This window comes from Mobula hypostoma (assembly GCF_963921235.1).
Source record: "Mobula hypostoma chromosome 4 unlocalized genomic scaffold, sMobHyp1.1 SUPER_4_unloc_1, whole genome shotgun sequence".
NCBI classification, from domain to species: Eukaryota; Metazoa; Chordata; class Chondrichthyes; order Myliobatiformes; family Myliobatidae; genus Mobula; species Mobula hypostoma.
In genome coordinates this window covers 98,146-121,544 of record NW_026948111.1, presented here as the reverse complement: position 1 = coordinate 121,544, position 23,399 = coordinate 98,146, and the positions used below count along the sequence as shown (strand labels likewise).

The 23,399-nt window shown below is 53.9% G+C and overlaps 1 protein-coding gene across 5 annotated transcripts in view; it reads left to right on the top strand.

Moving 5' to 3' along the window:
* Positions 1–23,399, top strand: part of LOC134341100 (dynactin subunit 1-like) — a 114,644-nt gene that overhangs the window by 58,351 nt on the left and 32,894 nt on the right. For 3 of the 5 annotated variants that reach the window (XM_063038853.1, XM_063038852.1, XM_063038857.1), the window contains exons 4-5: positions 21,369–21,400; positions 22,036–22,056. In XM_063038853.1, the coding sequence (XP_062894923.1) occupies positions 21,369–21,400; positions 22,036–22,056 (53 nt within the window). The remainder of the gene's footprint in view (positions 1–21,368; positions 21,401–22,035; positions 22,057–23,399) is intronic. The other 2 variants (XM_063038855.1, XM_063038856.1) reach the window with 1 other exon arrangement.

Below are 23,399 nucleotides of genomic sequence, written 5' to 3'. Positions count from 1 at the left end.
CATTGGAGACAGTGCAGAGGAAGTTCACGGGAATGAAGGGGTTAACATAGAAGGAACATTTGGCAGCTTTGGGCCTGTACCCACTGAATGTTGAAAGGGCTAGATAGGGTTGATGTGGAGAGATATTTCCTCTGGTGGGGGTATCCAGAACTAGAGGGCACAGCCTTAACATTGAGGGTTGAGCTTTTGGAACAGAGGTAAGGAGGAATTATTTTTAGCCAGGGTGTGACAAATCTATGGAATGCTCTGCCGCAGACTGGTGGAGGCCAAGTCTGTGGGTATATTTAAGGCCGAAGTTGATTGTTTCCTAATCGGTCAAGGCATCATAGGATATGGTGAGAAGGCAGGCATGTGGGGTTGAGTGGATCCAGGATCAGCCATGATAGAATGGTGGAGCAAACTCGATGGGCTGACTGTCCTATTTCTGCTATGTCTTATGATCGTATTGGTCTTAAGGATAAGCAGGTGGTGCGACAGTGGTGAGGCTGCTGTTCGAGGTGTTACTGGTGTGATGGAACTGACACTGAGCTGCCAGTTCTGATGCAATCTCCTTCCTACCTCAGTCTGTCCTTTTGGTTGAACGTGTTCCCACAGTGCAGCTGTGGAAGGTGTTTCAGTGTGTACGCCCAGTGATGGTGAAGGGCCAGTGGTATGTTTTCACCTCAGGGAAACCTTCAGGTGGTGGTGTTCCCCTGCATTCACTACCTTTGTCCCTGGTGTGAGTGCTGCTCGGCTTGGGAGGTGTTTCAGAGTGCCTGTAATAAGTCCTGGAGATGGAGATGCTACTTCTCATGTAGATGACAGAGATAATGAGCATGTGAGGTGGTGGGTGGGTAAACCGCCCCCGGGGTTGAGAATCTGAGAGTGTAGGCCCAGAGGTGTCTCTCTGTATGTGTGTGGGAGGCGGGGGAGGGTGGCAAAGGGACTTGAGACCACAGGACTGTAAGATACAGGAGTAGAATTAGGCAGTTAGCCCCTTGAGTCTGCACAGACATTTCATCATGGCTGATTCATTATTCCTCTCAGCCACAATCATCTGCCCTCCCCCCTCCCCACATCTGTTCATGCCCTGACTAATCGAGAATCTATCAACTTTTGCTCTAAGTGATGATTTGATCTCCGCAGCTGCCTGTGGTAACGAATTCCACAGATTCTTCACTCTCTGGCTAAAACAGTTGCTCCTCAGCTCCGTTCTAAGTGGGCGTTCCTCTGTTTTGAGACTGTGCCCTCTGGTCCTAGACTCCCTCATAACAGGAAACATCCTCTCCACCATAAAAATATATACATCGGTGCACTTCAACAATAAAAAATGATACTCAATGGTCATTTGGTTACATATGCCCATTCACCCAGCTTTTGGAAAATCAGATCATTCTTCAATCCTGCTTCTGTTGACGTACAAGTAGAGGCTGAAAGAAGAGACGGCCAATGTTAAAACTGTCCACTGTTGGTTCGTCCAATTGGCCTCCATGCTGCAGGACTGCTTCGATGACGTCGACGTTCCATGATGAGGATGTCTCCAAGTTCACTGATGGAGTTATGTGCTTCATCCGGAAGTGCATCGATGACGTTGTCCCCCAGAACTCGGTCAGGGTCTTCTCAAACCAGAAACTTTGGATCAATAGTTCTGTGCAAGCAGCACTTAACTGCGCGACACCGAGCTTACATCGCTGACGATCAACTAGAGCTCAAGAAATGCAGCTATGATCTGCGCAAACCTATCAAGGCTGCGAAACAACAATATAGGGAGAAGATTGAGTCAAGATTCACAACGAAGAACACACATGACTTGTGGTGAGGGCTGCATACCATCGCAGACTTCAAAGCCAAACATTGTGGTGCCGCCAACATCGCAGCCTCTCTCCCAGATGAGCTGAATCGCTCTTACGCTTGGTTCAATGTCGCTAACTCAGAGCCTCTGAGGAAAGCCACCGCTACAACCTGCAACCTGGTCATCTCTGAGGCTGAGGTACGCAGATGTTTCCAACGAGTGGACAGTCACAAGGCTGTGGGACCAGATGGCGTCCCAGGGCCAGTACTCAGGATGTGCGCAGACAGCCAGTTCTAATCTCTCCCTCTCCCAGTGCAGAGTGCTCTTCTGCTTCAAATTATCCCAGTATCAAAAAAGACCAAGGTAACATGTCTGAACGACTGGCAACCTGTCACACTCACCTCAATAATATGCAAATGCTTTGAGAGGCTGGACAAGGATTACATCTGCAGCTTGCTACCACCTAAACTAGACCCCCTACAATTCGCCTGCTGACACAACCGATCGACAGATGACTCAATAGCTACAGCTCTGCATACTGTCCTTACACATCTGCAGAAGACAGATGCTTATGTGAGAATGCTGTTCTTGGACTACAATTCAGCATTCAACACCATAATTCCATCCAGGCTCGACAGGAAGCTCAGAGACCTCGGCCTTGACCCTGCCTTGTGCAGCTGGATCCTGGACTTCCTGTCAGATTGCCAGCCGTTTGTAAGAGTGGGCTCCCTCACCTCCAGCCCTCTGACTCTCAACACAGGAGCTCCTCAGGGCTGCGTACTGAGTCCCCTCCTTTACTCCCTATATACCCATAACTGTCGCCACCCACAGCTCTTAATCTGCTAATTAAATTTGCCGACAACGCTACGTTGGCCTTCTCTCAAACAATAACGAGGTGGCCTACAGGGAAAAAGTCATCTCTCTGACACAGTGGGGTCAAGAAAACAACCTCTCCCTCAATGTCGCAAAAACAAAGGAGCTGGTTCTGGATTGCAGGAGGAATGGAGACAGGCTAGCCCCTATTGACATCAATGGATCTGGGGTTGAACGGGTAAAGAGCTTTAAGTTCCTCAGCATCCACATCACCGAGGACCTCACGTGGTCTGTACACACCAGCTGTGTGGTGAAAAAGTCACAACAGCGCCTCTTTCACCTCAGACTGTTGAGGAAGTTTGGTGTGTGCCCCCAAATCCTAAGAACTTTTTACAGGGGCACAGTTGAGCGCCTCCTAACAGGCTACATCACTGCCTGGTATGGGAACTGTACTTCCCTCAATCACAGGACTCTGCAGAGAGTGGTGCGGACAGCCCAGCGCATCTGTAGTTGTGAACTTCCCATGATTCAGGACATTTACAAGGACAGGTGTGTAAAAAGGGCCCGTAGGATCATTGTGGACCTAAACCATCCTGACCACAATCTATCCCAGCTGCTACCATCCGGGAAACGGTACCGCAGCATAAACCAGAACCAACAGGCTCAGGGACAGCTTCTTCCACCAGGCCATCAGACTGATGAACTCATGCTGACTTGAGTGTACTCTATATTACATTGACTGTTCTATTTATTATAAATTACTCTGATTGCACATTACACATTTAGACGGAGACGTAACGTAAAGATTGTTACTCATGTATGTGAAGGATGTAAGAAATAAAGTCAATTCAATTCATATGTGGCCCCAAGTACACGTCCATATCCATTCTATCGAGGCCTTTCAACATTTGATAGGTTTAGAGTCATAGAAAAGTACAGCACAGAAACAGGCCTTTCAGCCCATCTAGTCTGTGCTGATCCATTTAAACTGCCTACTCCCATCAACCTGCACATGGACCATAACCCTCCATATCCAAACTTTGCTTAAACTTTGAAATCTTGCTTGCATGTGCCACCTGTGCTGGCAGCTCATTCCACACTCTCATGACCCTTTGAGTGAAGAAGTATCCCCTCATTTTCTTCTTAAACCTCTTGGCTTTCACCGAGAGGTTCATGACCTCTAGTTGTAGTCCCACCCAACCTCAGTGGAAAAAGCCCACATGCACTTACCCTATCTATAACCCTCATAATTTTATATACCTCTGTCAAATCTCCCCTTAATCTCCATGTTCCAAAGGATAAAGTCCCAATCTATTCAATCATTCCATATAACTCAGGTCCTCCAGAACTGGCGATACTCTTGTAAATTTTTTCTTTACTCTTTCAACCTTATTTACATCTTTGCTGTATTTAGGTAACCAAAACTGCACACAGTACTCCAAATTAGGCCTCACCAGTGTCTTATCCAACTTCAACATAACATCCCATCTCCTGTACTCACTACTTTGATTTATGAAGGCCAATATGCCAAAAGATTTCTTTATGACCCTATCTACCTTAGATGCCACTTACAATGAATTATGTACCTGTATTCCCAGATCCCTTTGTTCTGTCACACTCCTCAGTGCCCTACTGTTCACTGTGTAAGACCTACCCTGGTTGGTCCTACTGAAGTGCAAAACCTCACACTTGACTGCCATTTTTCAGCCCATTTTTCCAGCTGGTCAAGCCATGACAGCCTTTCCTCACTATCCGCTATATCCCCAACCTTGGTGTCATCTGCAAATTTGCTGATCCAGTTAACCACATTATCATCCAGATCATTGATATAGATAAGCCCTTAACACCGTGAGATATAGGAACATAATTTGGCCATTTGGTCCATTGATTCATGGTTGATCCATTTTTCCTCTTAGTCCCAATTTCTTGCCTTCTTCCCGTATCCCTTCAAGCCCTGACCAATCAAGAATCTATCAATCTCTGGCTTAAATATACAGAAAGTCTTGGCCTCCACCACTGCTGTGGCAAAGAATTCCACATTCACCACTCTCTGGCTGAAGAAATTACTCATCTCTGTTCCAAAAGGACGCTGCTATATTCTGAGGTTGTGTTCTCTGGTCCTTGACAATCTTGCCATAGAAAACATCCTCTCTGCATCCACTCTATCAAGGCCTTTCAATGGGTTTTAATTAAGTCACCCCTCATTCTTTTGAATTCTAGTGAATAGAGACCCAGAGTCATCAAACGCTCTTCATATGACAACCTGTTCAATCCTAGAATCATTTTTGTGAACTCTGCCACAAAGGCATCAAATTCATCATCCAAAGCATTGCCATATACCATACAAAGAATTGGTCCCAACACAGACGCCTGTGGAGCACCACTAGTCACTGGCAGCCAACCAGAAAAGGCTCCCTTTATTCATCTCTTTGCCTTCTGCCAATCAGCCGCTGCTCTATGCATGCTTGTATCTTTCCTGTAATAGCATTGTCTCTTAACTTGTTAAGCAGCCTTAAGTGTGGCATCTTGTCAAAGGCCTTCTGAAAATCCAAGTACACAACACCTGCAGATTCTCCTTTGTCCATCCTGTTTGTTATTTCTTCAAAGAGTTCCAACAGATTTGTCAGGCAAGATTTTCCCTTGAGGAAAGCATGAAGGGTAGTATCTGTGGTCTTTATGGTCTTGAGTAAGGTAGAGGGTAGTTGTGGTCTGTGTGGTCTTCAGTAAGGTAGAGGGTAGTTGTGGTCTGTGTGGTCTTCAGTAAGGTAGAGGGTAGTTGTGGTCTGTGTGGTCTTCAGTAAGGTAGAGGGTAGTTGTGGTCTGTGTGGTCTTCAGTAAGGTAGAGGGTAGTTGTGGTCTGTGTGGTCTTCAGTAAGGTAGAGGGTAGTTGTGGTCTGTGTGGTCTTCAGTAAGGTAGAGGGTAGTTGTGGTCTGTGTGGTCTTCAGTAAGGTAGAGGGTAGTTGTAGTCTGTGTGGTCTTCAGTAAGGTAGAGGGTAGTTGTGGTCTATGTGGTCTTCAGTAAGATATAGCATCGGATCTTTTGTATCTATAGGCTTTGGTAAGGCCTTTGGGGAACGTGTGGACTCATCTGGAGCGTTTAGGAGGTCAGGTTTGAACTTGGATCCTGGGAACTGTGAGGAAGCTGCTCCCACCACTGTTCAGCCCTTTAGAGTACAACAAGCTTTTAGAGCCATAGAGCACCCCAGAAGAGAGACAAACGCTTTGGCCCAATCAGTCCATGCCAACCAGCTGGTCCCAATTTCCTGTGTGCAGCCCATATCACTCTGTTCCTTGGGCTCTAAGCTAATTCATCTTGTAGTCAGAGGTTGGACCTCTCTCTGTGTTGGTCCTCAGTGCCAATATTGTACTTAAATCCTTGCCATTGTCTGTCCATTGTTGGGCTTTTAATGTCAACTTCCACAGACAACCTGTTTCCTCCCCACGTATCAAAGTTCCTTTGTTTCGTTTAAAAACCCCATTTCATGCTGTTGGATTCTGATATTTTAGCTGAAGCTTCTTTTGGAAGTCAGGAAAGAGACATAAGCGATTGTGAATCAACAAGTTTTATTAAGTGTGAATAGAACAATGGGTTTTGGAAATGGGAAATAGTGAGAGGCTATAAATGAAGAGGAAAGGAAGGTAAAGAGTAAAGAAAGATATCGGGCCAGCGTGTTCAGCCGTTTTTATAAACAGATGATATCTTGTTATCTTCCATTCCCATTTGTAGATAAGAGTTAACCAATCAGTTGCCTCCTATTCACATAATGCAATACCAAAGAAGCTTCTAGAGAGAGACAGAGAACTGTAACCACTAGGGGACACTGAATAATTGCATATACATGGGCTTTGTGGAGAATGCTGGAGTTTAAGGCTGAGCCCCTTTCCCAGGTGTGGGGGCTAGGGCTGGAGTCCTGGCGTTGCACTGTGCTACTGGCTGTATGTGGCCTATCAGCAGCGCCAACAGAGCTCTACCAAGAGGGATTTCTCACAGGCCGGTGGCAGTTATTTAAAAAGGGGAGCTTTCAGGGTGTTTGTCCATTGTGCGTGGCCTATCAGCAGTGTCAACAGAACTCTACGAACTAAATGACGGTACAGAGGGATAAGGGGACCATTGTCAGGAGTAGGGCAGTCGCAAGAGTAGAAGCGACAGGCTTTGGCTCAAAGGAGGCTTCAGCTCGGAAGAGGCGTCGGCTCTGTGTAAAGTGTCTGTTAAGGTTTCTTTTTTGTTTTTTTCCCCCTCTCTTACTGAAACGTTTCTGTGGTGTGCTCTTCGTGCCGGATGTTGCAGAACTGGGAGACCCAGAGTCTTCCGGGCAACTACATCTGCTTGGAGTGCATCCGGCTGCAGCTCCTCAAAGACCGTGTTAGGGATCTGGAGCAGCAACTGGATGTTCGGCTTGTACGGGAAAGTGAGGAAATAATTGATCAGAGTTACAGGGACATGGTCACCCCGAAATTGCAGGAGGCGAGTAGCTGGGTGACCGTCAGGAGAAATATAAATAGACAGTTAGAGCAGAGCACCCTGTGGCCATTCCTCTCGAAGGATACTGTTGTGGAGGATGACCTCCTGGGAGAAGTCATTCCTGCCTGTGGTCATCAAACTTTACAACTCCTCCCTTGGAGGGTCAGACACCCTGTGCCGATAGGCTGGTCCTGGACTTATTTCATAATTTACTGGCATAATTTACATATTACTATTTAACCATTTATGGTTCTATTACTATTTATTATTTATGGTGCAACTGTAACTAAAACCAATTTCCCCCGGGATCAATAAAGTATGAGTATGACTATGAATGCCACGGCGGCTGGGTTCCAGGCACTGAGCACGGGTCTGAGGTACAGAAGGGAAAGAGAGGGAAGAAGGGAGTGGTGCTGATAGAGAGGGGAACAGACAGGAGATTCTGTGGACGTGAACGGGACACCAGGGTGATATGTTACCTCCCAGGTGCCAGGATCAGTGATGTCTCAGATCATGTCCACAACATTTTGGAGAGGGAGGGGAAGCAGCCAGATGTCTTGGTACTTACTGGTTCCAATGGCATAGGAAGGAAAAGCAATGAGGTTTGAAAAGAGAATTTAGAGAACTAGGTAGAAAGCTGAGAAGCAGGACCTCCTGGGTAGTAATTTCTGAATTGCTGCCTGTGCCACACGTCAGTGAGGGTAGGAACAGGATGACCTGGCAGATAGATGTGTGGCTGAGAAGCTGGTGAGGGGAAAGGCTTCAGGTTCTTGGATCATTGGGATCTTTTCTGGGGGAGGTATAACCTGTTCAAAAGTGACGGGTTGCACCTGAACCCAAGAGCAAGCAATATTCTCGTGGGCAGGTACGTTAGAGCTGTTGGAGAGGGTTTAAACTAACTTGGCAGGGGAGTGGGAACCAGAGTGAAGGAACTCAGGAAAGGACGGATGGTAAAAAAAAAATAAAGATAGCATGCAGTCAGACTGTCAGAAAGGACAGGCAAGTGATGGGATTTAGTTGCAGCCAACAGGGTGAGTATCAAATTATTAGGGATGCAGAGTCAGAAAGGACAGCAAATACGATACTCAAAGGTGTTGTATCTAAATGTGCGTAATATAAGGAATAAGGTGGATGATCTTGTTTCAATATTACAGATTGTCAGGTATGATGTTGTGGCCATCACTGAATCGTGGCTGAAGGGTGGTTGTAGTTGGGAGCTGAATGTCCAAGGTTACACATTATATCGGAGGGATAGGAAGGTAGGCAGGGGGGGTGGTACTGGTAAAGAATGATGTTGATGGCAGTCATATACAGGCCTCCCAACGGTGGCTGGGAGGTGGACCACAGATTACAGCAGGAAATAGAAAAGATGTCAAAAGGGCAATGTTATAGTAGTTATGGGAGATTTTAACATGCAGGTCTTTTGGGAAAATCGGGTTGGTAATGGATTTCAAGAGAGTGAGTTTTTTGAATGCTAAGAGATAGCTTTTTAGAGCAGTTTGCCATTGAGCCTACAAGTGGATCAGCTATACTGGATTAGGTATTATGTAATGAACCTGAGGTGATTAGGGAGTTTAAGGTAAAAGAACCCTTAGGAGCCAGTGATCACAATATGATTGGGTTCAACTTGAAATTTGATAGGGAGAAAGTAAAGTCTGATGTAGCAGTATTTCAGTGGAGTAAGGGAAATTACAGTGGTATGAGAGAGAAGTTAGCCAAAGTAAATTGGAAAGAGCTACTGGCAGGGATGTTTCTGAGAAAATGAGGAAGGTGCAGAACGTGTATTACAAAACTGAAGAAATACTCAAGTGGTAAAGTACAAACGTAGTACATCCGTGACTGACGAGAGGTCAAAGCTATTGTAAAAGCAGAAGAAAGGGCATACCACAAAGCAAAAATTAGTGGGAAGGTAGAGGATTGGGGAGATTTTAAAAACCTACAGAGAGCAACTAAAAAAATCATTAGAAGCGACAAGATGAAATATGAAAGCAAGCTAGCAAATAATATCAAAGTGGATAGTAAAATTTTTTTCGAGTTAAATTGAAAGAGAGATGAGAGTGGATATAGGACTGCTAGAAAATGAGCCAGGCGAAATTATCTCGGGGCACAAGGAGATGGCAGATGAACTAAATGAGTATTTTGCGTCAGTTTTCACTGTGGAAGACACAAGCAGTGTGCCTGATGATGTAGTGTGTGAAGGAGGAGAAGTGGGTGCAGTTGCTGTTACAAGAGCGAAGATGCTTAAAAAGCTGAAAGACCTAAAGGTACACAAGTCACCCTGACCAGAAGAACTGCACCCTAGGGTTCTGAAAGAGGTAGTGTTTGAGATTGTGGTGACATTAGAAATAATCTTTCAGAAATCATTGAACTCTGGCATAGTGCCAGAGGACTGGAAAATTGCAAATGCTACTCCACTCTTTAAGAAAGGAGGAAGGCAACAGAAAGGAAATTACAGACTAGTCAGCCTGACCTCAGTGGTTGGGAGGATGTTAGAGTCAATTGTTAAGGATGAGGTGATGGAGTACTTGGTGACACAGGACAAGGCGGAACAAAGTCAGCATGGTTTCCTTCGGGGGAAATCCTGCCTGACAAACCTGTTGGAATTCTTTGAGGAGATTACAAGCAAGATAAATAAAGGGGGTGTAGTAAATGTTGTATATTTGGACTTTCAGAAGGCCTTTGATAAGGTGCCACACATGAGGCTGCTTACCAAGTTCAGAGCCCATGGTATTACAGGAAAGTTCCTAAGATGGTTGGAGCATTGGCTGATTGGTAGGAGGCAGTGAGTGGGAATAAAAGGATCCATTTCTGTTTGACTGCCAGTGACTCGTGGTGTTCCGCGGTGGTTGATGTTGGGACCACTTCTTTTTATGGTGTATATAAATGATTTAGATGATGGAATGGATGGCTTTGCTGCCAAGTTTACAGATGATACGAAGATTGGTGGTAGGGCAGGTAGTATTGAGGAAACAGGTAGGATGCAGAAGGACTTAGATTAGGAGAATGGGCAAGAAAGTGGTAAATGAAATACAATGTTGGAAAATGCATGGTAATGCACTTTGGTAGTGGAATTAAATGTGTGGACTATTCTCTAAATGGGGAGAAAATCCAGAAATCTGAGATGCAGAGGGACTTGGGAGTCCTTGTGCAGAACACCCTGAAGGTTAACTTGCAGGTTGAGTCGGTGGTGAGGAAGGCAAATGCCATGTTAGCATTCATTTCAAGAGGTCTAGAATACAAGAGCAGGGATGTGATGCTGAGGCTTTATAAGGCACTGGTGAGGCCTCACCTTGAGTATTGTGAACAGTTTTGGGCCCCTCGTCTTAGAAAAGATGTGCTGGCATTAGAGAGGATCCAGAGGAGGTTCACAAAAATGATTCCAGGAATGAGAGGATTATCATATAAGGAACGTTTGATGGCTCTGGGTCTGTACTCGCTGGAATTCAGAAGGATGAGGGGGATCTCAATGAAACCTTTCAAATGTTGAAAGGCCTAGACAGAGTAGATGTGGAAAGGATGTTTTCCATGGTGGGGGAGTCTAGGATAAGATGGCACAGCCTTCAGCCTCAAGATAGAGGGGCGTCCTTTCAAAACAGAGATACGGAGAAATTTCTTTAGCCAAAAAGTAGTGAATTTGTTGAGTTTGTTGCCACATACAGCAGTGGAGGCCAGGTTGTTGGGTGTACTTAAGTCAGAGATTGATAGGACATGGCATCTTGATAGGACATGGCATCAAAGGTTACGGGGAGAAGGCTGGGAACTGGGGTTTGAGGAGGAGATAGAAGTAAAGGATCAGCCATGATTGAATGGCGGAGCAGACTCGATGGGCCAAATGGCCTAATTCTACTCCTATGTCTTATGGTCTTATGGCTGGGCTATTGGGGACATCCAGCTCAGGGTCTGGTGAAGGGTCCATCCAGCTCAGTGTCTGGTGAGGGTCCATCCAGCTCAGCGTCTGGTGAGGGTCCATCCAGCTCAGCGTCTGGTGAGGGTCCATCCAGCTCAGGGTCTGGTGAGGGGTCCATCGAGCTCAGGGTCTGGTGAGGGGTCCAACCAGCTCAGGGTCTGGTGAGGGGTCCATCCATCTCAGGGCTCAGGGTCAGGTGAGGCTCCATCCAGCTCAGGGTCTGGTGAGGGGTCCATCCATCTCAGGGTCTGGTGAGGATCCATCCAGCTCAGGGTCTGATGAGGGTCCATCCATCTCAGGGTCTAGTGAGGGGTCCATCCAGCTCAGGGTCTGGTGAGGGGTCCATCCAGCTCAGGGTCTGGTGAGGGGTCCATCCAGCTCAGGGTCTGGTGAGGGGTCCAGCCAGCTCAGGGCTCAGGGTCCGGTGAGGGTATCCAGCTCAGGGTCTGGTGAGGGTCCATCCATCTCAGGGTCTGATGAGGGGTCCATCCATCTCAGGGTCTGGTGAGGGTCCATCCATTTCAGGATCTGGTGAGGGGTCCATCCATCTCAGGATCTGGTGAGGGGTCCATCCATCTCAGGGTCTGGTGAGGGGTCCATCCAGCTCAGAGCTCAGGGTCTGGTGAGGGGTCCATCCAGCTCAGGGTCTGGTGAGGGTCCATCCAGCTCAGGGTCTGGTGAGGGTCCATCCAGCTCAGGGTCTGGTGAGGGGTCCATCCAGCTCAGGGCTCAGGGTCTGGTGAGGGGTCCAGCCAGCTCAGGGCTCAGGGTCTGGTGAGGGTCCATCCAGCTCAGGGTCTGGTGAGGGGTCCATCCATCTCAGGGTCTGGTGAGGGGTCCATCCATCTCAGGATCTGGTGAGTGGTCCATCCATCTCAGGGTCTGGTCAGGGGTCCATCCAGCTCAGGGCTCAGGGTCTGGTGAGGGTCCATCCAGCTCAGGGTCTGGTGAGGGGTCCATCCAGCTCAAGGTCTGGTGAGGGTCCATCAGCTCAGGGTCTGGTGAGGGGTCCATCCAGCTCAGGGTCTGGTGAGGGTCCATCCAGCTCAGGGTCTGGTGAGAGGTCCATCCAGTTCAGGGCTCAGGGTCTGGTGAGGGGTCCATCCATCTCAGGGTCTGGTGAGGGGTCCATCCAGCTCAGGGTCTGGTGAGGGGTCCATCCAGCTCAGGGTCTGGTGAGGGGTCCATCCAGCTCAGGGCTCAGGGTCTGGTGAGGGGTCCATCCAGCTCAGGGTCTGGTGAGGGGTCCATCCAGCTCAGGGTCTGGTGAGGGGTCCATCCAGCTCAGGGTCTGGTGAGGGTCCATCCAGCTCAGGGTCTGGTGAGAGGTCCATCCAGTTCAGGGCTCAGAGTCTGGTGAGGGGTCCATCCATCTCAGGGTCTGATGAGGGGTCCATCCAGCTCAGGGCTCAGGGTCTGGTGAGGGGTCCATCCAGCTCAGGGTCTGGTGAGGGTCCATCCAGCTCAGGGTCTGGTGAGGGTCCATCCAGCTCAGGGTCTGGTGAGGGTCCATCCAGCTCAGGGTCTGGTGAAGGGTCCATCCAGCTCAGTGTCTGGTGAGGGTCCATCCAGCTCAGCGTCTGGTGAGGGTCCATCCAGCTCAGCGTCTGGTGAGGGTCCATCCAGCTCAGGGTCTGGTGAGGGGTCCATCGAGCTCAGGGTCTGGTGAGGGGTCCAACCAGCTCAGGGTCTGGTGAGGGGTCCATCCATCTCAGGGCTCAGGGTCAGGTGAGGCTCCATCCAGCTCAGGGTCTGGTGAGGGGTCCATCCATCTCAGGGTCTGGTGAGGATCCATCCAGCTCAGGGTCTGATGAGGGTCCATCCATCTCAGGGTCTAGTGAGGGGTCCATCCAGCTCAGGGTCTGGTGAGGGGTCCATCCAGCTCAGGGTCTGGTGAGGGGTCCATCCAGCTCAGGGTCTGGTGAGGGGTCCAGCCAGCTCAGGGCTCAGGGTCCGGTGAGGGTCCATCCAGCTCAGGGTCTGGTGAGGGTCCATCCATCTCAGGGTCTGATGAGGGGTCCATCCATCTCAGGGTCTGGTGAGGGTCCATCCATTTCAGGATCTGGTGAGGGGTCCATCCATCTCAGGATCTGGTGAGGGGTCCATCCATCTCAGGGTCTGGTGAGGGGTCCATCCAGCTCAGAGCTCAGGGTCTGGTGAGGGGTCCATCCAGCTCAGGGTCTGGTGAGGGTCCATCCAGCTCAGGGTCTGGTGAGGGTCCATCCAGCTCAGGGTCTGGTGAGGGGTCCATCCAGCTCAGGGCTCAGGGTCTGGTGAGGGGTCCAGCCAGCTCAGGGCTCAGGGTCTGGTGAGGGTCCATCCAGCTCAGGGTCTGGTGAGGGGTCCATCCATCTCAGGGTCTGGTGAGGGGTCCATCCATCTCAGGATCTGGTGAGTGGTCCATCCATCTGAGGGTCTGGTCAGGGGTCCATCCAGCTCAGGGCTCAGGGTCTGGTGAGGGTCCATCCAGCTCAGGGTCTGGTGAGGGGTCCATCCAGCTCAAGGTCTGGTGAGGGTCCATCAGCTCAGGGTCTGGTGAGGGGTCCATCCAGCTCAGGGTCTGGTGAGGGTCCATCCAGCTCAGGGTCTGGTGAGAGGTCCATCCAGTTCAGGGCTCAGGGTCTGGTGAGGGGTCCATCCATCTCAGGGTCTGGTGAGGGGTCCATCCAGCTCAGGGTCTGGTGAGGGGTCCATCCAGCTCAGGGTCTGGTGAGGGGTCCATCCAGCTCAGGGCTCAGGGTCTGGTGAGGGGTCCATCCAGCTCAGGGTCTGGTGAGGGGTCCATCCAGCTCAGGGTCTGGTGAGGGGTCCATCCAGCTCAGGGTCTGGTGAGGGTCCATCCAGCTCAGGGTCTGGTGAGAGGTCCATCCAGTTCAGGGCTCAGAGTCTGGTGAGGGGTCCATCCATCTCAGGGTCTGATGAGGGGTCCATCCAGCTCAGGGCTCAGGGTCTGGTGAGGGGTCCATCCAGCTCAGGGTCTGGTGAGGGTCCATCCAGCTCAGGGTCTGGTGAGGGTCCATCCAGCTCAGGGTCTGGTGAGGGTCCATCCAGCTCAGGGTCTGGTGAGGGGTCCATCCAGCTCAGGGCTCAGGGTCTGGTGAGGGGTCCAGCCAGCTTCCATCCATTTCAGGATAGGGTCTGGTGAGGGGTCCATCCAGCTCAGGGTCTGGTGAGGGGTCCATCCAGCTCAGGGTCTGGTGAGGGGTCCATCCAGCTCAGGGTCTGGTGAGGGTCCATCCAGCTCAGGGTCTGGTGAGGGGTCCATCCAGCTCAGGGCTCAGGGTCTGGTGAGGGGTCCAGCCAGCTCAGGGCTCAGGGTCTGGTGAGGGTCCATCCATCTCAGGGTCTGGTGAGGGGTCCATCCATCTCAGGGTCTGGTGAGGGGTCCATCCATCTCAGGATCTGGTGAGTGGTCCATCCATCTCAGGGTCTGGTGAGGGGTCCATCCAGCTCTCCATCTCAGGGTCTGGTGAGGGGTCCATCCATCTCAGGGTCTGGTGAGGGGTCCATCCAGCTCAGGGTCTGGTGAGGGGTCCAAGGGGTCCATCCAGCTCAGGGTCTGGTGAGGGGTCCATCCAGCTCAGGGTCTGGTGAGGGGTCCATCCAGCTCAGGGTCTGGTGAGGGGTCCATCCAGCTCAGGGCTCAGGGTCTGGTGAGGGGTCCATCCAGCTCAGGGTCTGGTGAGGGGTCCATCCATCTCAGGGTCTGGTGAGGGGTCGATCCATCTCAGGATCTTGGTGAGGGTCCATCCAGCTCAGGGTCTGGTGAGGGGTCCATCCAGCTCAGGGTCTGGTGAGGGGTCCATCCAGCTCAGGGTCTGGTGAGGGGTCCAGCCAGCTCAGGGCTCAGGGTCTGGTGAGGGTCCATCCAGCTCAGGGTCTGGTGAGGGTCCATCCATCTCTCCAGCTCAGGGCTCAGGGTCTGGTGAGGGGTCCAGCCAGCTCAGGGCTCAGGGTCTGGTGAGGGTCCATCCAGCTCAGGGTCTGGTGAGGGGTCCATCCATCTCAGGGTCTGGTGAGGGGTCCATCCATCTCAGGATCTGGTGAGGGGTCCATCCATCTCAGGGTCTGGTGAGGGGTCCATCCAGCTCAGGGTCTGGTGAGGGGTCCATCCAGCTCAGGGTCTGGTGAGGGGTCCATCCAGCTCAGGGTCTGGTGAGGGTCCATCCAGCTCAGGGTCTGGTGAGGGGTCCATCCAGCTCAGGGTCTGGTGAGGGTCCATCCAGCTCAGGGTCTGGTGAGAGGTCCATCCAGTTCAGGGCTCAGGGTCTGGTGAGGGGTCCATCCATCTCAGGGTCTGGTGAGGGGTCCATCCAGCTCAGGGCTCAGGGTCTGGTGAGGGGTCCATCCAGCTCAGGGCTCAGGGTCTGGTGAGGGGTCCATCCAGCTCAGGGCTCAGGGTCTGGTGAGGGGTCCATCCAGCTCAGGGCTCAGGGTCTGGTGAGGGGTCCATCCAGCTCAGGGTCTGGTGAGGGGTCCATCCAGCTCAGGGTCTGGTGAGGGTCCATCCAGCTCAGGGTCTGGTGAGAGGTCCATCCAGTTCAGGGCTCAGGGTCTGGTGTGGTGAGGGTCCATCCAGCTCAGGGTCTGGTGAGGGGTCCATCCAGCTCAGGGCTCAGGGTCTGGTGAGGGGTCCAGCCAGCTCAGGGCTCAGGATCTGGTGAGGGTCCATCCATCTCAGGGTCTGGTGAGGGGTCCATCCATCTCAGGGTCTGGTGAGGGGTCCATCCATCTCAGGATCTGGTGAGTGGTCCATCCATCTCAGGGTCTGGTCAGGGGTCCATCCAGCTCAGGGTCTGGTGAGGGTCCATCCAGCTCAGGGTCTGGTGAGGGGTCCATCCAGCTCAGGGTCTGGTGAGGGTCCATCCAGCTCAGGGTCTGGTGAGGGTCCATCCAGCTCAGGGTCTGGTGAGGCTCCGTCCATCTCAGGGTCTGGTGAGGGGTCCATCCATCTCAGGGTCTGGTGAGGGGTCCATCCATCTCAGGATCTGGTGAGGGGTCCATCCATCTCAGGGTCTGGTGAGGGGTCCATCCAGCTCAGGGTCTGGTGAGGGGTCCATCCAGCTCAGGGTCTGGTGAGGGGTCCATCCATCTCAGGATCTGGTGAGGTGTCCATCCAGCTCAGGGTCTGGTGAGGGGTCCATCCAGCTCAGGGTCTGGTGAGGGGTCCATCCAGCTCAGGGTCTGGTGAGCGGTCCATCCAGCTCAGGGTCTGGTGAGGGTCCATCAGCTCAGGGTCTGGTGAGGGGTCCATCCAGCTCAGGGTCTGGTGAGGGTCCATCCAGCTCAGGGTCTGGTGAGAGGTCCATCCAGTTCAGGGCTCAGGGTCTGGTGAGGGGTCCATCCATCTCAGGGTCTGGTGAAGGGTCCATCCAGCTCAGGGCTCAGGGTCTGGTGAGGGGTCCATCCAGCTCAGGGCTCAGGGTCTGGTGAGGGGTCCATCCAGCTCAGGGCTCAGGGTCTGGTGAGGGGTTCATCCAGCTCAGGGTCTGGTGAGGGGTCCATCCAGCTCAGGGTCTGGTGAGGGTCCATCCAGCTCAGGGTCTGGTGAGAGGTCCATCCAGTTCAGGGCTCAGGGTCTGGTGAGGGGTCCATCCATCTCAGGGTCTGGTGAGGGGTCCATCCAGCTCAGGGCTCAGGGTCTGGTGAGGGGTCCATCCAGCTCAGGATCTGGTGAGGGGTCCATCCATCTCAGGGTCTGGTGAGGGGTCGATCCATCTCAGGATCTGGTGAGTGGTCCATCCATCTCAGGGTCTGGTCAGGGGTCCATCCAGCTCAGGGCTCAGGGTCTGGTGAGGGTCCATCCAGCTCAGGGTCTGGTGAGGGGTCCATCCAGCTCAGGGTCTGGTGAGGGTCCATCCAGCTCAGGGTCTGGTGAGGGTCCATCCAGCTCAGGGTCTGGTGAGGGTCCATCCAGCTCAGGGTCTGGTGAGGCTCCGTCCATCTCAGGGTCTGGTGAGGGGTCCATCCATCTCAGGGTCTGGTGAGGGGTCCATCCATCTCAGGATCTGGTGAGGGGTCCATCCATCTCAGGGTCTGGTGAGGGGTCCATCCAGCTCAGGGTCTGGTGAGGGTCCATCCAGCTCAGGGTCTGGTGAGGGTCCGTCCATCTCAGGGTCTGGTGAGGGGTCCATCCATCTCAGGGTCTGGTGAGGGGTCCATCCATCTCAGGATCTGGTGAGGGGTCCATCCATCTCAGGGTCTGGTGAGGGGTCCATCCAGCTCAGGGTCTGGTGAGGGGTCCATCCAGCTCAGGGTCTGGTGAGGGGTCCATCCAGCTCAGGGTCTGGTGAGGGTCCATCCAGCTCAGGGTCTGGTGAGGGGTCCATCCAGCTCAGGGTCTGGTGAGGGTCCATCCAGCTCAGGGTCTGGTGAGAGGTCCATCCAGTTCAGGGCTCAGGGTCTGGTGAGGGGTCCATCCATCTCAGGGTCTGGTGAGGGGTCCATCCAGCTCAGGGCTCAGGGTCTGGTGAGGGGTCCATCCAGCTCAGGGCTCAGGGTCTGGTGAGGGGTCCATCCAGCTCAGGGCTCAGGGTCTGGTGAGGGGTCCATCCAGCTCAGGGCTCAGGGTCTGGTGAGGGGTCCATCCAGCTCAGGGTCTGGTGAGGGGTCCATCCAGCTCAGGGTCTGGTGAGGGTCCATCCAGCTCAGGGTCTGGTGAGAGGTCCATCCAGTTCAGGGCTCAGGGTCTGGTGAGGGGTCCATCCATCTCAGGGTCTGGTGAGGGGTCCATCCAGCTCAGGGCTCAGGGTCTGGTGAGGGGTCCATCCAGCTCAGGATCTGGTGAGGGGTCCATCCATCTCAGGGTCTGGTGAGGGGTCGATCCATCTCAGGATCTGGTGAGTGGTCCATCCATCTCAGGGTCTGGTCAGGGGTCCATCCAGCTCAGGGCTCAGGGTCTGGTGAGGGTCCATCCAGCTCAGGGTCTGGTGAGGGGTCCATCCAGCTCAGGGTCTGGTGAGGGTCCATCCAGCTCAGGGTCTGGTGAGGGTCCATCCAGCTCAGGGTCTGGTGAGGCTCCGTCCATCTCAGGGTCTGGTGAGGGGTCCATCCATCTCAGGGTCTGGTGAGGGGTCCATCCATCTCAGGATCTGGTGAGGGGTCCATCCATCTCAGGGTCTGGTGAGGGGTCCATCCAGCTCAGGGTCTGGTGAGGGTCCATCCAGCTCAGGGTCTGGTGAGAGGTCCATCCAGTTCAGGGCTCAGGGTCTGGTGAGGGGTCCATCCATCTCAGGGTCTGGTGAGGGGTCCATCCAGCTCAGGGCTCAGGGTCTGGTGAGGGGTCCATCCAGCTCAGGGCTCAGGGTCTGGTGAGGGGTCCATCCAGCTCAGGGCTCAGGGTCTGGTGAGGGGTCCATCCATCTCAGGATCTGGTGAGGGGTCCATCCATCTCAGGGTCTGGTGAGGGGTCCATCCAGTTCAGGGTCTGGTGAGGGTCCATCCAGCTCAGGGTCTGGTGAGAGGTCCATCCAGTTCAGGGCTCAGGGTCTGGTGATGGGTCCATCCATCTCAGGGTCTGGTGAGGGGTCCATCCAGCTCAGGGCTCAGGGTCTGGTGAGGGGTCCATCCAGCTCAGGGCTCAGGGTCTGGTGAGGGGTCCATCCAGCTCAGGGCTCAGGGTCTGGTGAGGGGTCCATCCAGCTCAGGGTCTGGTGAGGGGTCCATCCAGCTCAGGGTCTGGTGAGGGGTCCATCCAGCTCAGGGTCTGGTGAGGGGTCCATCCAGCTCAGGGTCTGGTGAGGGGTCCATCCAGCTCAGTGTCTAGTGAGGGTCCATCCAGCTCAGGGTCTGGTGAGGGTCCATCCAGCTCAGGGTCTGGTGAGGGGTCCATCCAGCTCAGGGCTCAGGGTCTGGTGAGGGGTCCAGCCAGCTCAGGGCTCAGGGTCTGGTGAGGGTCCATCCAGCTCAGGGTCTGGTGAGGGTCCATCCAGCTCAGGGTCTGGTGAGGGTCCGTCCATCTCAGGGTCTGGTGAGGGGTCCATCCATCTCAGGATCTGGTGAGGGGTCCATCCAGCTCAGGGCTCAGGGTCTGGTGAGGGGTCCATCCAGCTCAGGGCTCAGGGTCTGGTGAGGGGTACAGCCAGCTCAGGGCTCAGGGTCTGGTGAGGGTCCATCCAGCTCAGGGTCTGGTGAGGGTCCATCCAGCTCAGGATCTGGTGAGGGGTCCATCCTGCTCAGGGTCTGGTGAGGGTCCATCCAGCTCAGGGTCTGGTGAGAGGTCCATCCAGCTCAAGGCTCAGGGTCTGGTGAGGGGTCCATCCATCTCAGGGTCTGGTGAGGGGTCCATCCAGCTCAGGGCTCAGGGTCTGGTGAGGGGTCCATCCAGCTCAGGATTCAGGGTCTGGTGAGGGGTCCATCCAGCTCAGGCTCTGGTGAGGGTCCATCCAGTTCAGGGTCTGGTGAGGGGTCCATCCAGCTCAGGGTCTGGTGAGGGGTCCATCCATCTCAGGATCTGGTGAGGGGTCCATCCATCTCAGGGTCTGGTGAGGGGTCCATCCAGCTCAGGGTCTGGTGAGGGTCCATCCAGCTCAGGGTCTGGTGAGGGTCCGTCCATCTCAGGGTCTGGTGAGGGGTCCATCCATCTCAGGGTCTGGTGAGGGGTCCATCCATCTCAGGATCTGGTGAGGGGTCCATCCATCTCAGGGTCTGGTGAGGGGTCCATCCAGCTCAGGGTCTGGTGAGGGATCCATCCAGCTCAGGGTCTGGTGAGGGGTCCATCCAGCTCAGGGTCTGGTGAGGGTCCATCCAGCTCAGGGTCTGGTGAGTGGTCCATCCAGCTCAGGGTCTGGTGAGGGTCCATCCAGCTCAGGGTCTGGTGAGAGGTCCATCCAGTTCAGGGCTCAGGGTCTGGTGAGGGGTCCATCCAGCTCAGGGCTCAGGGTCTGGTGAGGGGTCCATCCAGCTCAGGGCTCAGGGTCTGGTGAGGGGTCCATCCAGCTCAGGGCTCAGGGTCTGGTGAGGGGTCCATCCATCTCAGGATCTGGTGAGGGGTCCATCCATCTCAGGGTCTGGTGAGGGGTCCATCCAGCTCAGGGTCTGGTGAGGGTCCATCCAGCTCAGGGTCTGGTGAGAGGTCCATCCAGTTCAGGGCTCAGGGTCTGGTGAGGGGTCCATCCAGCTCAGGGCTCAGGGTCTGGTGAGGGGTCCATCCAGCTCAGGGCTCAGGGTCTGGTGAGGGGTCCATCCAGCTCAGGGTCTGGTGAGGGGTCCATCCAGCTCAGGGTCTGGTGAGGGGTCCATCCAGCTCAGGGTCTGGTGAGGGGTCCATCCAGCTCAGGGTCTGGTGAGGGGTCCATCCAGCTCAGTGTCTAGTGAGGGTCCATCCAGCTCAGGGTCTGGTGAGGGGTCCATCCAGCTCAGGGCTCAGGGTCTGGTGAGGGGTCCAGCCAGCTCAGGGCTCAGGGTCTGGTGAGGGTCCATCCAGCTCAGGGTCTGGTGAGGGTCCATCCAGCTCAGGGTCTGGTGAGGGTCCGTCCATCTCAGGGTCTGGTGAGGGGTCCATCCATCTCAGGATCTGGTGAGGGGTCCATCCAGCTCAGGGCTCAGGGTCTGGTGAGGGGTCCATCCAGCTCAGGGCTCAGGGTCTGGTGAGGGGTCCATCCAGCTCAGGGCTCAGGGTCTGGTGAGGGGTCCATCCAGCTCAGGGTCTGGTGAGGGGTCCGTCCAGCTCAGGGCTCAGGGTCTGGTGAGGGATCCAGCCAGCTCAGGGCTCAGGGTCTGGTGAGGGTCCATCCAGCTCAGGGTCTGGTGAGGGTCCATCCAGCTCAGGATCTGGTGAGGGGTCCATCCAGCTCAGGGTCTGGTGAGGGTCCATCCAGCTCAGGGTCTGGTGAGAGGTCCATCCAGCTCAAGGCTCAGGGTCTGGTGAGGGGTCCATCCATCTCAGGGTCTAGTGAGGGGTCCATCCAGCTCAGGGCTCAGGGTCTGGTGAGGGGTCCATCCAGCTCAGGATTCAGGGTCTGGTGAGGGGTCCATCCAGCTCAGGGTCTGGTGAGGGGTCCATCCAGCTCAGGGTCTGGTGAGGGTCCATCCAGTTCAGGGTCTGGTGAGGGGTCCATCCAGCTCAGGGTCTGGTGAGGGGTCCATCCAGCTCAGGGCTCAGGGTCTGGTGAGGGGTCCATCCAGCTCAGGACTCAGGGTCTGGTGAGGGGTCCATCCAGCTCAGGACTCAGGGTCTGGTGAGGGTCCATCCAGCTCAGGGTCTGGTGAGGGGTCCATCCAGCTCAGGGTCTGGTGAGGGGTCCATCCAGCTCAGGGTTTGGTGAGGGGTCTAGCCAGCTCGATGCCAGCAGGGTCTGGTGCATGGTCTACCCATCTTTGTGCTGGCGGAGCTGACGGTAGCTCATGGCAAACAGGGTGAGTGGTCTCTCTGTTCAGCATCACCACACTCACCTCTCTCCCTTCTCTTTTGCAGAGATTGCTGAGACACCTAAGAGCACAAAACTGGTGAGTAGTGGGCTCTGACGGTCAGTGGGCAGCGAGCAGGCCTGCTTTTAATTTCCACAGGACTCGCTCGGGCTGTAGGCGAGGGTTTGTGCATGTTCCCCTGTTGTCTGTGTAACCTCTGTCCTGCCGGTAGTCTGTCCGGGAGATGGGACGACAGACCAGAAACCAGGATTGTATCCCACTGGGGTAACCAAGCAACGTAACTAATAATATTGTTAGAAACCTCCCGGTGACCAGAATCGTTGGCCACAAAACCACTGGATGTTGTGTGGTTCTACCTTGGGGAGAGGGTCTCTAGCCCCATGACCCGACCGCACAGTGTGGCTGACTCAGAGGTGAGGGGGTTGTCGGAGTGGTGCAGGGGCACTGAGCTGGGCATGACATTGCCAGCAGGATCCGAACCAATGCCCTCTCCCCACCCACTCACATCTGCTCTGAAACTCCCTCAAGCCCACCTCCTCATCTCAGCCCCCCGCTGGCTGATTGTGCAGAGTGCTGTTGCAGTCTGCTGACATATGGTCCTTGCCAAGTGACCCGCGGCTCCTGGGTGGTGGGGTGAGGCTCCAGAGTGCTGGCAGTCTCACCGGTGGGCTAGCACATACTAACCTTCTGCCTATACCATTCCCTTCATGCAGCGTGGAGCAAAGCCGAAAAAGGTGGTGCATGACTGCCCCCCTGTCTGTGCTTCAGTCGCAGTCTGCCTGTACAGTTTCTGGGCATGTGCATCAATCCCATCACTGCCTGTACACAGTTCCTGTGCATCACACCCCACTGCTGCTTGAATAGGTTCCCTCTGTCAGTGAGACAATTACATCTGATCACTAACTGAAAAAGTATCTGCTCTCAGTGTGACAACCACACCGCATCACTGCCTGTACGCATCCCCTATGCATGTGCATCACACCCCATCACTGCTTGATCACATTCCTCCCAGTCAGTGTGACAATTGCACCGCATCAGTGCCTGTACACCGTTCCTGGGCATGTGCATTGTACCCCATCACTGCTTGTACACGGTCCCTATCCATCACACTCCATTACTGCCTGTACACAGTTCCTAGGCATGTGCATCACACCCCATTACTGCCTGTTCACAGTCCCTGGCTATGTGGATGAACCCCCTCACTACTCCTCCAAAGTCCTCTTTGTCGGTGTGGCAACTACACCCCATCACTGCATGTACACAGTGTCTGGGCATGTGCATCACACCCCATCAATGACTATACAGTCTCCTGTCAGTGTGACTATCACACCCCATCCCCGACTGTACACAGTGCCGTCTGTCAGAGTGACCGTCACACCCCATCACCGACTGTACACAGTCTCCTTTGTTAGTGTGACTATCACACCCCATCACTGACTGTACACAGTGCCGTCTGTCAGTGTGACCGTCACACCCCATCACCGACTGTACAGTCTCCTTTGTCAGTGTGACTATCACACCCCATCACCCACTGTACACAGTCCCCTCTGTCAGTGTGATCATTGCACCCCTTCACTGACTGTACACAGTCCCCTGTCAGAGTGACCGTCGCACCCCATCACCGATTGTATACAGTCCCCTCTGTCAGTGTGACGTCACACCCCGTCACTGACTGTACACAGTCCCCTGTCAGTGTGATCATTGCACCCCATCACAGACTGTACACAGTCCCCTGTCAGTGTGACGTCACACCCTATCACTGACTGTACACAGTGCCCTCTGTCAGTGTGATCATTGCACCCCATCACCGACTGTACACAATCCCCTGTCAGTGACCGTCACACCTCAATACCGATTGTATACAGTCCCCTCTGTCAGTGTGACGTCACACCCCATCACTGACTGTACACAGTCTCTTGTCAGTGTGACCGTCACACCCCATCACCGACTGTACACAGTCCCCTGTCAGTGACCGTCACACCCCAATACCGATTGTATACAGTCCTCTGTCAGTGTGACGTCACACCCCATCACTGACTGTACACAGTCTCCTGTCAGTGTGACCGTCGCACCCCAT